The sequence below is a fragment of the Hippocampus bargibanti genome, linkage group LG09 (assembly GCF_051943395.1).
Source record: "Hippocampus bargibanti isolate YZ-2025 linkage group LG09, ASM5194339v1, whole genome shotgun sequence".
Taxonomy (NCBI): Eukaryota; Metazoa; Chordata; class Actinopteri; order Syngnathiformes; family Syngnathidae; genus Hippocampus; species Hippocampus bargibanti.
Window position 1 is genome coordinate 17,893,831 of NC_142742.1, and position 14,382 is coordinate 17,908,212.

The 14,382-nt window shown below is 40.9% G+C and overlaps 1 protein-coding gene across 5 annotated transcripts; it reads right to left on the reverse strand.

Annotated features, from left to right (window-relative positions):
• Positions 1-3,646: 3,646 nt before the first annotated feature.
• On the reverse strand, positions 3,647-14,092 carry lrit3b (leucine-rich repeat, immunoglobulin-like and transmembrane domains 3b). Of its 5 annotated transcripts, XM_089004370.1 has the most exons (6): positions 13,918-14,092; positions 10,182-10,556; positions 10,026-10,111; positions 5,944-6,237; positions 5,772-5,838; positions 4,648-4,852 (listed from the first exon to the last, which is right to left on the reverse strand). In XM_089004370.1, the coding sequence occupies exons 1-6, from the start codon at positions 14,025-14,027 to the stop codon at positions 4,798-4,800; spliced, it is 987 nt and encodes a 328-aa protein (XP_088860496.1). In that variant the 5' UTR covers positions 14,028-14,092; the 3' UTR covers positions 4,648-4,797. The 5 variants fall into 5 exon arrangements, with proteins under 5 accessions (XP_088860497.1, XP_088860493.1, XP_088860496.1 ...); XM_089004371.1 differs by lacking the exon at positions 5,944-6,237 and having other exon boundaries at positions 3,647-4,852; positions 5,779-5,838; XM_089004367.1 differs by having other exon boundaries at positions 3,647-4,852; positions 5,779-6,237.
• Between the last annotated feature and the right edge of the window lie 290 nt (positions 14,093-14,382).

A 14,382-nucleotide genomic window follows, 5' to 3' on the forward strand; every position in this document is an offset into this window, starting at 1 on the left:
CCATGTTTTGTGTTTATTATTTCACTTTATGTTAACAGTTTTATCCAGCACTTTGGTATGGCTTCAGCTTTTGATAACGCACTATATAAATCAATATGTATTGTATTGTATTATATTGTATTGTATTGTATGACATATCACTGAACAGAGTTGTACATCCAATATACCCAAAAAATACACTGTGCTCAGATCGAAGTAGATCAAGAAAATTGTCTTTCAGGCAAAGAAGCAGAAATCCCAAATTTAAAAACACATGTCCATCAAATTGAAATTGAAATGCATCTGCCTATATTTTCAAGGAGAAATTCCGAGTCATGAAAGATTTTGACCTAAGTTGCCATGAAAACCGCTTATTACGATACTATTTTCATTTCCCTTGCACATTTCTAGTCTTTTTATGTATAATTAGTACCGTTTAGTACGATACCCGGTTATTACGATAATCCGGTTATTACGGTGCTCCTTTTCATCCCCCGCCGGCCATTTTTGTTGTTTATATCGATATATCCGTCGCGCCATTGGTCAACTTGGTCATGTGTCTTGTTACGTGAGCCGCCATGGTCGCGCCATTGGTCGACTTGGTCACATGAGCCGCCATCGGTCGCGCTATTGGTCGACTTGGCCGTGTGACTTTGTCACGTGACACGCCATCGGTCGCGCCATTGGTCAACTTGGTCACGTGTCTTGGTTACGTGTCACGCCATAAGTCGCGCCATTGGTCGACTTGGTCAGGTGACTTGGTTACGTGCCCAGCACCCGTGTAGCAAGCCATTTTCATTTTCAGACGCTAGCTCGTGTGTAGCAGACGAGATTGAAGTGTTTGTGTTAAAAGGTAAAAATGGGAAGCAGAAGAAGATTGATGACTTTTTTAAATTGTATACATAATACAGTAAGATGTAAGCGTTGCAGTTTCCCTGTTGTGTTATGTACATGCCCACTGTACTGTATATGAATGCAATCGTTTTTTGCAACAATGTTTCTTGTTTTGTCTGCTGAAGCGCGATGATTTTGAAAATTATTAACATTCCATACTGTGTATTAAAGGACAGCCGATGTCACTTTTTATTCAAATGCAAATAAAAATGACTTCACGCCAAGACGTCTTGCATTGCTTGTGAATCCAAACAATGGCTTCAGATTCGGATAATATGCTTTCTTGTTACACATCCAGTTATGAATATGTTTCAAATACACTGTAGTTCTGAAGATTAAAGCATACATGTTTACAATCATTAAAGATTTATATGTGCCATTTTGAGGCAACATTGGGGGAACATCTCTCACCCAAAAAAAAGGGGAGCTAATGGCCAGCTCCGTTTCTTATATGGCGCTTGGCTGCCCTCTTTTGGCGGCTTTTGTTTAATGCAGTTCGGCGCAGGATCGGATATATCGATAGTCCCGGTCATATCGATATTTTTTCGGACTCCCTTGAATATCGATATAACGAGACTTTACTGTATATATAATGGAGAGAGAGAGAGAGAGAGAGAGAGAGAGAGAGAGAGAGAGAGAGAGAGAGAGAGAGAGAGAGAGAGAGAGAGAGAGAGAGAGAGAGAGAGAGAGAGAGAGAGAGAGAGAGAGAGAGAGAGAGAGAGAGAGAGAGAGACAGAGATGCGCACACAGTAACACAAACGCGCAGATCAATCCAGCAAGTGACAATTTTAGTAAAAAGAAAATCATTTAAATAACCCCACTTACTCACCACTTGTTTTCTGGATGTCTCACTGGAGTGTACATAGTGAGCTGTTGACACGGTGAGCTGTGTTCACTGAGCGTTGTGGTTAGTTAACGTGCGAGCGGTGTCTTTTGTGATGCACTGAACCTGCAATAAATGACCGCGAAGTTGCAAGGGATCTCTGTATAAGTAAGTTGACGAGTTCGTAGTTTTGGGAATGGATGGCTCCAGGTTAAGAATGGTTGAAAAATTAGAGATGGAGTTCGTTTGACTGCAGCCTTTTTTACACACCCTCTTCCAGCTTCCCGAAAAGACTTCCTGCTTTCCTTCAATCAATCAGAAGCTATTACATAAACAGGTTAGCGCAATTATACACTGAACATTATTTTGACAACCTTAATATAAAATAATATAAAGCTTGAACATAAAAGGCTAACAAATGTAACAATTTAACACACGAAAGCTTAGATATATTATAGTACGTATGAGGAAAAAAATCAAAAACCCGAAAATGCAAAACTTGTACCTTATTTCTCTGACGTTAGTCGACTTCAACACAATCCTACTCTACCATGTTTAATTTGTGTGCGCGCAGTAACAAGCTTGCACAAGAGTCAGTGTGCGTGTGTTTGTCTGTGTGTGTGCTTGTGTAAGGTTGTGTGCTCTTGTTGATTCACGATGTCTGGTTGTTTCGCCATCACCATCTTGTCAGTTGGTATTTGGAAGTCCCACAGGATCTTTGCTTATTCATTCGGGGTTTCCAGTCCATATAGTCCATTAGGACGGCGGAAAAAATCATTGGCACCGCCCTACCCACTCTCGAGGACTTGCACACTGCAAGAATCCAAACTAGGGCTTGGAAAATCCTACTGGACCCTCCGCACCCTGCCCACCACCTTTTCCAGCTACTCCCCTCAGGCAGGCGCTACCGATCCATGCGCGCCAAATCCAGCAGACATTTAAACAGCTTCTTCCCCCAAGCCATTAACTCTTTGAACTCTGAACTCTTTCAACAGTAGCCCAGTGTATTTTGTTTTTCTACTTTCATTCCTTTCATCACTTTGCTGCTGTGAAATGTAAATTTCTCCACTGTGAGACTAATAAAGGCATATCCAATCCAATCCAATCCAATCCAAATGGAACTGTATTGTCCCACTTAGCAATTTTTTGATGATACTAGTGCAGCGTGTCCTACCGGAAACAAATTCCTTGTGTGTTCTACATACTTGGCAATAAAGATTATTCTGATTCTGATACACTGCACAGATGTTTCGTTAGACCTGTTTGGTGGTTTTCAGTGCTTCATGTATGGTTATCTGGATCTACTTATTGGGTATTGGCCTTTTCATCAAACCTTTCTGGGCCTCCGTCAACTGAGTCACATTTTTCCGACCCGCCTTGATCTTAGCCTCCATCCATCTTTTCCATGGTGGGTAATGTATATCATGGCTCCCATGGTTGCTCTTATAGCCAAGCATCTCGAGGATCACTAATGCTGAAGCACATTGGTTTTTGTGATTGTTACAGTAGGCATCACCCTCAGTGCTGGATTCACAGTTTTCATGAGACTTTCAGGTTGTACTTCACATAGTAATTGTAATCAGTTTCGAAGTTGCCCAACTATCATTCTTGCCATGATCTTATTTTACAGGTCAGTTGCCGCCTCGCTCAGTATTTCATTTGTTGGAGCTGACCTCGCTGTCATGTTCCGAACGAGGCAGTGGGCAAATGACTCGTCGAAACGAAATGGAATGTCTGGTTACCCAAGTAGACGACAGAGACGGAAGGTCCTTGCAGGATGTTTATTAAGGCAACAAAAGGCGCTGGTCCGAAAAAAAGGAGGACCAGGGAATAATCGAAAACGAAAGTACACTAAAAGACGAGGAGTAAGGGGTCAAGGGGAAGACTGACCCGCCTACTACGACAAAAGCAACTCGCACACGGTGGTGCAGAAAATAAGCACACTTGTTACACTTACAGGACGTGGAGGAAAAACCTCGGACCGGGTCAACACGAGCACCGAAGATGAGAAAGTCCAGGGGCTCTTCACAATGGAATCTGTGTTGGACCTCATCAATCTCAAATTGTGATGGCAATTGTCGTTTGTGGATGCTGGAACACTGAGGCACTCGTTGTTTAATGGTCAACTGTGGCTGTGGATTTGGAAGTAACTATTCAGCCGACATTCTCTGCATGTAATCCCTCTGACTATGGTTGCTTGAATATTAGAATTTGAACAGAGCCATGTTATCGCATCTCTCCCATCTCCGCTTTGTTCGAGTCCAAACTGAATACGTACTGATATTCTAGTGTACAGTCTCCTTTTGAAGCATAAAATCATACAGTCCGTCACAACAAGAAAAATAATTTATTCAAGCACAAAGTGACATTTTTGAAAATGTACATTACTTTAAAAACACACTGATTATGACTGTTGAAACTTTGACCAGCTGTTCTGTTAATTTGCAGTCAGAAAGAGGCACATTCAGATTCAAATTTACAAACCCAATGAAGGTTGGAAATTGTGTTAAACGTAAATGAATACACAATATAATGATTTGCAAATAATCGTTAACCTATATTTAATTGAATACACGACAAAGACAAGTTTCCTAACATTCATTGTTATTAGGGAATAACCATGAGAATTTTGTGGCTTAAACATGTTGATGTGAAGTGGAAAAAGTTATTCAATGCAATGGTATCTCTTCAGAGGTGCAGAGTAAACCATAAAACGGACCCTGAACATATTTTAGATTGGTCTGTTGTAGAGTTGATGAGGGTTCTTTGGTCATTTTCTTTGCACCAAACGTTTCTTTTTCTGGATTTGTAAATGTGGGACATTTTTGACACAGTAACAGGACATGTCTGTGTTGTTCTTTTGAATAGGTGGTGCAATGCTTTAGGGTAATTAGTTATCTTTCAGTGCCGAGGTGAGGGAAGTAGTTTTTTTGGTTGGGCTTTATGCTGTTCTTTGTCGACTTCGTGGGAGTCTTCTGTAACTTCTTGGTAGGCGGGAGAGCTGTGTAATTCCCACCACCTTTAGCTTTATTGGAGCTTCAGCTTTTCCGGCCATGTTCCGAGCTTGACAGCGATATTCACCAGTATCCGTGAACCCTAAATCATCCAGGCTGATTATTGACCAGCGCACACCAACTCGAGGAGATCCCTGCATGGCTAGAACAGTAATTCCCTGTCAGCAATCTATGATAAAGCCTGCACATTCTTTCAGCTCACGAACATGAAGCATTGCCAGTTTAAAAAAAAACAACAACAACACTTCGTCCATTTGTAAATAATGAAAATGAAGGCTTACAAGTACATTTCACTTTGTGGCCTCGCCCATGGCCACTCCAAGGGAAAATGTCTGATTTCTGTGATGATTCTGCCATTTCAAAATATCAATTTCAATAAGAAAAGTACGTTTGATCTGAATGCAAATTCTATATTTGTTTTTCTACTCATTCTTTTTCCTTTCCTCTGTCTTTCATAAATTTGCTGCTCTGATTGGGAACTTCTTCAACGTGTGACAAATAAAGGTAATCTCATCTCATGAAATGAAATGGACACATATGCCAATCTGCATCATAATACAGACAGGACCAAACCTAAGTAAAATCAACATTTAGAAATAGGTCATTAACGTGGATAAAAAATAACTACACACAAAATATTCTACAGATGAAATTTCATCCGGAACCAATTGTTTTTTTTAAGTAAAGGCACGACCACAATACCAAAATTATTGGCTTTTAAAAGCACTGTATGCAAAAACATGACTGCACTCCACCTAGCGACTTTCATCTCATTTGGACAACCATTTGAAAATGTTTTCATTCATGCTGTCTATTGCTTAGTGGGAATTAGTCATTGTGTGAGATTTCAAAAAGCGGTCGCTTGTTTCTCTTGTCACCAATGTTTTCTAGACTTCCTGCGCTTTGTGGACAGTATGTCCTCTATGTTTGCAGCTATTTTGGAAGTGAAATCAGTGCACTTCAGTTTGCAACAATCGATAAGAATTGTATTTAACGATTGAAAAGGTCATGACAATTTAACTTGAAACAACAAAGAGTAGAGTATATGGGAGGGCAAATACATCTTACAACTTTCCAACTTCCTGGGCAGTTGTTCATTGTCACCAGTCCTGTCCTGTCGACAGCAATCTGAGAGAGACCGGAGAAAGGAAATTGCATCACTATGGACTGGCAGGTAAAAAAATAGAATCATCATTTTTGCCTCCTGATCGCTGTCAACTCTTTCAGCCATACCAGTGTAGTTTGAATATTTGACCCATGTCAAAGTTGGTGTAGGGTAGCCAGTCGCTTCGCAGCGGAGAATAACATTACTGCCAAGAAGGGACGTGACGCTTGTGGATGCAGGCTGAACCGAGGGTCTCATACAGTGAGGCAGCTCAGCTTTGGTCGGCACCATCCCAGACTGACCTTGAGACCTGCTGCATGTAAGCAGCTGGTCCATGAGAACCACAGGGCTGCCCAGGGACATTGACAGTGACGCCACCAAGGCGATCTGGCAGTCACACATCCATGGGTTGTCATGGAGACCTGGGTATCCGGTACAATTATAGTTCATAGTTTAGTACTAATGACTAATCTATGGGAGAAATCAAAGTAAAATATGAAACTGGTGCCCTTCATTTCAAGGACAACCGACACCTCCGGACAAGTTGTGTCCATAATTTGTCAAATCACTTCAAATGACTTCTACTGAGCGTATTTTACAAAGATTCCACCGCATATAGCTATATTTTACGTTTTAAGACTCGCACTGAATATTCATGAAGTCTTGTTTTTAAGTTGATGACGATGCCTGACGTGACGTCACGTATGGAACGCCCCTGACCGAGAAAGCGACACACACAATGCATTTTGGGTACTTTGTTTGGTCTAAAAACTTCATGTTGATCCGTGTTGATGGCGAAATTAGAAGGGAAAAAAAACAAATAACACGATGGTGAATCGTTGTGTGTTGCACCAAGACTACTATTTGTAACTAGTTGACACAAATAGCCAGCAGACAAATCAGCCTATTTCCAGCGGAGCTTGGGAGCCATCCTGTGCATCTTCTGGGCGCTACATTGGAGTCCAGACGCCTCAAAATGAGACGGAAGGACTTCTTTAATCAATTGCAAACATTTATGCTTTCCTCTTCAGAACTATTTGAATCATATTCATAACTGGATGAGTAACAATAAAGCATCTCCGAATCTGAAGCCATTGTTTTGATTCTCAAGCAAGGCAAGACATCCTGGTGTGACGTCATGAACAAGGGTGCGGGACCTTCTGAAACTGAAACTTTCTGAGGTCATTTTGAAGTAGTTTTGGGACACTTTAAGTCATTTTTTAAATGGTGTTTTGCATTTCACTAAAACTATCAGCCTGAGTGTTTTGGGTATTTTAGATGCTATAAAAGGTTTTTCTGATGTCAGTTAGGAAACAAAAAAATGGTGTCGGTTGTCCTTTAAGACAACAGAAAAATCTGCAATTAATTATATGTTGCCTAATTCTAAAGAAAATCTCAACTTGTTTTCATCTTTAATATAGTGGTACCTCGGTTCCATTGAAACTTTGGAGAGCTCTTCTGTCTGAGGGGTGCTCACACGTTCAAATCTCTTTGCTACGGATGACTCGGCTACAGGATGTTCTTTTCTCTTCAAATATCTATCCAATGACACTTGCTCTCACTCCCATAGCCACATCACTAGATTTCACAGCCTCCTTATTCTTTAATATCGTACTGATCGTAGATTTCGCCATGCTGTATTCCCTACCAGGGGTGCTCAATACGTCGATCATGATCGACCAATCGATCTCCATGGTACTATTGGTGGCAAGACAAGGTGATGTGACATTGTCAGGAACTGACGCTTAACAAATCAAGTAGAGTTCTTTTGAAAAAAAACTCGATGTCAGCCAATCAGCCATCCCTTTATTTGATTGATACACCGGAGAACTAATCAAATGACATCTCATTGAGAGACTCACTGCGAGCTCAAACAATGCCCCTTCATTGCAAAGTGAACGACGATGTCGTTAGTTACATCCAAATGTTTCGCTCGGTTTTTCCCCTTAAACGTAAGAGAGTATAAAAAAGTGGAAGAGCTGGACCAAGTAAGAAGAAAAAACGTATCACTTTCATACGGAATGAGAGGATGACTTTTTTTCACGATGACATTTCAAGTGTGGTTGTCTCGTCTGCCAGTTATCAGAGTGAACTCAGGTAATGGCAAACAATTGAAATAATTATGTTGTGTTGTGCAACATATGCGGATACATACACCAACATAAATTGCAATAATCTTCACTATATTTCTCAATAAATATAATGAGTAGATCATTTTGACTTGGTCATTTCAAAAGTAGCTCCCTTGCTGAAAAAAGTGTGAGCACCCCTGCCCTAGCCCAATCAGACACTCGCACACCTCCTTCATATTTTGCAATTATTTCTTTCTTAAATGCAATAGTTGTACGCACTACTTTTCTTTTTTCACTTGTAGCAGCACTTACTTTCTTTAGCGGCACGATGATTAGGGGCTAAAACTCTTCATACACCTGTATTAAACGCGAGAGCAAAACGCAGCACGTCCGCTAGCGATAACAGTTGGTCACGAACAGAGCGATACACTCGTACGCCGCTCAGCATCCCACCCTCGCGTACGCACTCATGCGTCGTACCGGCGTTCGAACTCCCGATTGTTGTTCGAACTACGAAGCACGAATATCTCAAATATTTTGTTCGGACTCCGATTTGTTCGAACTGTGAGTTGTTCGAAAACCGAGGTACCACTGTAGTAAAAATCATCACAAAGCAGAAACAAATGGCACAGCAAGAACGCCAAGAATTAAGAAGGAGAAATGACATTCAAATTGCCTTTATGAACCATAATCTAAATCGCATGTGTCAAACCCAAGGCAAGCGATCCAGGCCACTAGGTCATTTGATGTCATAATTTCATGACATCAAACAATTTCAAATCATAATTTTGTGACAGACAGGGTTATAGAAAGTCCTACTGAACCCTCTGCACCATGCCCACCACCTTTTCCAGCTACTCCCCTCATTTAGGCGCTACAGATCCATGCGCATCAAATCCTGCAGACCTTTAAACAGCTTCTTCACCTGAGCCATTAACTCTTAAACAGTAACCCAAATATAACTGTATAGTGTCTCTTTGCATTTTTGCACAAACCCGTGGAACAGCATTCCATTATAATAATTTATTTTTAATTATCTTTTTTTTTAATGATCATACTAGAGCAGCGTGTTCTACCGAAGACAAATTCCTTGTGCTTTCTACACACTTGGCCAATAAAGATGATTCTGATTCTGATCAAATTAGTAAGCTCACGTCTGACTGCCAATGCCGATTTGTTGACTTTGAAGCACAAAAAAGCAGTTTGAACTGTTCAGTAATCCATTTGATGTTGGCGTGAAAAACGCACCACCATACCTCCAAATGGAGTTGATAGACCTCCAATGCAATGCTGCAGAATTTGCTCATTTCCTCCATGAGAAAATGGCCCAACTATGCATCCAGTCTTCTCAAATGTTGTCGATGAAGCTGAACAAAACATCACATAGAAGTCTACCTAATGCTGAATACCTTTACTCACTTTTGAGGATTTCCTCAGCTCAGAGCCTGACTTCAAATATTGATGAATTTGTGGTAGTCACGTTTTGGTTGGCGACCAACGGGTGGCGCTGTCGGCCCCGCCTGCAGCTGCACAGGTGTTGGTCGTTTCAATCAGTGGCAGTTAAAAGGACTGCCGGGACAACCATTCGGTGTCGGGTCATTGTGTTTGTTGCACCCTGTCTGGTTTGTTTGATCTTGGAAGGTTTTGACTCCTGGCTTTCTTTGATAGTTTATACTTTTCTGTTCTGACGACTTTGATGTTTTAGATTTTGTTCCTGCTGACTGTATGTCATACAATTGGTCAAATACACCCTACCCCACCTTCCTGCCTGCTTTTTTAGGAATCTACAACCATCTACCACCTCACAAACCATGACAGAGTGACCCGACCTACCACCGGATCCAACAGGTACAACGACGGGTCTCATTTCCACCCTGTGCCTGGCAGTGCCACGTCCACGTCGAGCCATGCTTCGTCGCATTATTTATTTTCAATCCAATTAAGTAGAAAAGATATATTTATAAGAGTGAATGATCGACAGTTGTTATTATTTGTTTGTCTGGTTAGCTTTTCAGTCAATTTAATTTGGTTCAAATAAATCACGTGGAAAAAAAAAACAATGAACATTTGATCAGTCCGACTTGTCGACTTGACACCCCTGTTTTAGTTATCTATACATTTAATGGGAACATTCATACCCAAAATTCTTCTTTGTGCTGATCTCCACTGTTGGCCTGGAAGAGGGAACCAAAGGTTCAACAGTTCGGGGGACAACATAGTCAACCTGAGAAGAGGAGAAACATTAAGCATAAGTGCTGAATAAAACCGGTTTAGTTAGTGGAGTTATTTGTCACCTGTTACTGGATAAGTCAAGGTAGGTGATGTTGGGAAGAAAGAGTGCAGCTTGAGATGGAAGGCTAGATAATTGGTTATTGTGAAGACCCAGAGTCTGAAGGCAAGTCATGTCCCTGAGACCCTCCCACGGGAAGGCAGTGAGGCGATTTCCATCCAGACGCAGCTCTCTCAGGACTCTCAGGTTAACAAAGCTGCTGGGGTGGATGGTTGTGATGGAGTTGTAGTTAAGCCACAAAAAAAGCAGCTCGGAAAGGTTGAAGAAGGCTGCTCTGGGTACCCTGTTAATCAGAGTCCTTTCCAGACGGAGTTTAATTGTGTCAGCTGGGATGTTAATGGGGACTGCTGATATTTTCCGGTCACTGCATTGCACCAACCTGATGTAAAAACACAAACCTGTTAGAGGTGACATTCACCTTGATAAATAACAGTGACGTGCGGTGAGGTTCATGGCTGGTGAGGCACTGATGTCACCACAGTCAGATTTACAAACATGAAGTCTACAGAGTAGCTTATTCACCATTTGATTGGCAACAGTTAACGTATTTTGTTTAAGATGTCATGTCAGCATTCTTTATATAAACTGTAGCATAAAAAAAAGAATAAAAAACGTTATCATGTTACCTTTACTTATAAATGAAGTCCACGCACCGCTCCTTCTGAAGAAAGAGATCGATACCTTCGTTGTAGAAGCCTTCCTTATCTTTCTTCAGTTTTAAAAGTCTCTCTATTTCTTTCAATTTAGATATGTAATCCTCCATTCTGAAAATAAGGCCAAGCAACACGAAAAAATGACTAGATGGTTGCACTTAACTTGCTAACTGTTTACTGTGGATTGCTCTCACTAATTCTATTATTCTGCAGCCGAGGAGGTGCAAGAATATCTGTAATCAGCAGCGCCCCCTGTCATGAGGCAGGAGAACTGTGTGCCTCACCTATGCACAGTTTTCATAAAAATAAAATAAACACTGTTGTACAGTGTTTATAATGTACAGTCACTGTACATTATATACACCAGCTAAAGTGTAGAAATTTAGTTCATATACGAAATGTTTTTGAACACTTTAATAGCGATATGCAGAGGGACAGCAATGCGGTCTCACTGCAGAGCAAGCCAGCACAGTTAGTCATTGCGCAAGCCATGGTGAGGCTCAGCCGGCTGCTGCCTCACTGCTCGTCTCTACTTAGTACGTACAGTGAGACCTCAACTTACAAACACCTCAACTTACAAACTTTTCGTCTTACACACTTCAAATTTCTGAAAATTAAACCTTATAATAAGCACTATTTTCATAATACACACCCACCACGGATAGCGGAGTGATCTTCGGCGGAAGCATACGACCGAACAGCACCAGGGGTGAAGTAACCAACAGTCCTTATGGAAGATGACTGTCCTTCCATAAGCCATCAACGACCATCAAAAAGGTAAATAAAACTTTATTTTACAGCACAGTTTATTTCTTTAATTACAGTCCTCGTGTAATGTGCCTCTCTTTCCAAACAGCAATTCCGTTTGACCTTCGACCTCCAACGCCATTCCATCAATGACCATCACAAATGTAAATAAAGTGACTTTATGATACAATGCAGTGTATTTCTTTCATTACAATACAATAGCACATTTATTATACATAGAAAAAGGTATGTTGTGTGTAGTTTTAAGGCTTATTTAGTTGAAAAGTATATTTTATGGAAACCCGGGAACGGATTATTCCCATTTTAATGGTTTCCTATGGGAATTTTTTTTGAGATACACACTTTTCACCTTACACACTCTGTCTGGGAACCAATTAAGTTCGTAAGTTGAGGTCTCACTGTATTTGAATGGTAAATGTGAAAATTCAGTGATTTAAGAAAAAATCCCAAAATGGTGAAGTTAAATGGAAAATAACTTTAAAGTACTAATCACTAAATAAATAAAACTGTTTAATTTGTTTTTTCATTTGATATTTCCATGATGACAGGTGAGGCACGGCCTCACCTGCCTCCCCTGACTGCACGTCACTGATAAATAATCAGTACAAACCAGGAGTGTCTATAGACCTGTCCAACTCTGATCGCAGTTGGACAGGTCTGCAGATGTTTCAAATGTTTTCCTCTTCCAAAACTCCTGTTTCAACTGATCAGATGATCAGCAATCAATGATAATGATCTGGATCATTTTAATCAGGTACAACTGTAGGGTTATTCATGTGAGATGTGTAAAACTAGCTGGATATGGACCGGAGTTGAACTCCCCTTGTACAATAAAAACAGTTTTGAAGAGTTATCCCTCTCTTTGGAATGACTTGCCAAATCCATCCATCTATCCATCCATCCATTTTCCATACCGCTTATTACTCATTAGGGTCGCGGTGGGTGCTGGAGCCAATCCCAGCCATTTTCGGGCACTCGGCGGAGGACAACCAGATTGGTTGCCAGCAAGTCTTATCTTTTTTTTAAACTTATCTTGGAAAATCATTTGTATTTTATGGCTTTTTACTCGACATGAGAGTCGACATTGTGAGCTGTATTTACGTTTACTTTGTTTTAACAGACTTTTTTTTGTCCGCAATTTAAAGTCAATTCAAGGTCAAATGTCGTATTTAAGTTAACTAAGTAACTTTACTATTTTAATATATAATATATCATATAGTTGGGGCGGCCTGGTAATCAAGTGGTTAGCACAGAGCAGAGGTCGTCGGTCCGCGTCCCGCTCTGGCCTCCCTGTGTGGAGTTTATTCATGTTCTCCCCGGGACCGTGTGGGTTTTCTCCCACATTCCAAAAACATGCATAGCAGGCAGATTGAACACTCCAAATTGTCCCTAGGTTTGAGTGTGAGAGTGACGGTTATATGTCTTTGTGTGCCCTGCGATTGGCTGGTAACCAATTCAGGGTGTCTTCTGCCTCGTGCCCGAAGACGCCTGGGATAGGCACCAGCAAACAAAACTGAACAAACGAGTCCAAACTGGAGTGCATCTTATTCTTGAACGTCAATTTTCTATCCATCAGATTGTTATGCTCTCCATGCTCACTTTTCACCATCCAGAACCAGATGTAGCCATCTATAAATTATGACATTGATTCCCTAGTCTCTGAGCCAAAATGTAAGGCTGTTAGGGCTCATAGCGGCTGTAAGAACCAACGATTGACAGTCTGTTCAGAAAACACGCATTTATACGTGTCATTACCAATGAAAGATCAGTGAAAATAACCCTTGAAATTTCTTAATCTCGGTGTGACACTGTGAGGTGGAATATTTGCCACCAAAAATAATTAATAAATCATTTAGGGAGAGGGGGAGAGAGAGAGAGAGAGAGAGAGAGAGAGAGAGAGAGAGAGAGAGAGAGAGAGAGAGAGAGAGAGAGAGAGAGAGAGAGAGAGAGAGAGAGAGAGAGAGAGAGAGAGAGAGAGAGAGAGAGAGAGAGAGAGAGAGAGAGAGAGACCATGTGCCAACCATTCACACTCACGTTTTAGAGAGGAACAGACACCATGTACCAACCATGCTCACCCACATTTTTGACTGGGAACCAATACTGTTCCCACGATTCCCCACACAAAAAATAAAACAAGAAAATGTACCACTGCAGCATTTGTTTTGCCATGCATTGACTTCATGTCCCACACAATCGACAGGAAGGGCGAAAGAGAGCACAATCCCGGGATGTTGGAAATAAATTCATGTATACAATCAAGATTAGTCATTCATTAAAAAAAATCACAAAGGAGCAAAGAAGTGAAAAGTCCCACTCAACCTGAGATCTGCTCCCCCCGTAGTCCCATAAGTGCAGGTACATAAGGATGGGCAGGAGTGGACGACAAAACAATGATATAGTGGTATGTGAAGTAAAGCCAGCAAATACATCTTTCATTCAAGAAATATTCTCCTGACACAGACCCTTCGCAACTCCATCTTGTCTTTCCTTTACAGTGCGGGTCCGCGATCTACTGTTTAGAGTGAGACTGAATCCCAGATTAGTTGGGATTACACTTCTTACAAATAGCATGTAATCCAACGTTGTTAAAACAAAATAACTAATCACAACATACAGCCTTTAATATCTGCATGTCAACACACAACACACGATCGATATTTTAATGATTGTCTTTTTTAGCAATTTTCCCCTAAGAGCTTTTGAATTGTTTTGTTGTTATTTTTTGTTCTCAACAAATAAGTGCATTTTGTCTTCAAAATATAGGCTCGTGTGAAAACTCTAAAA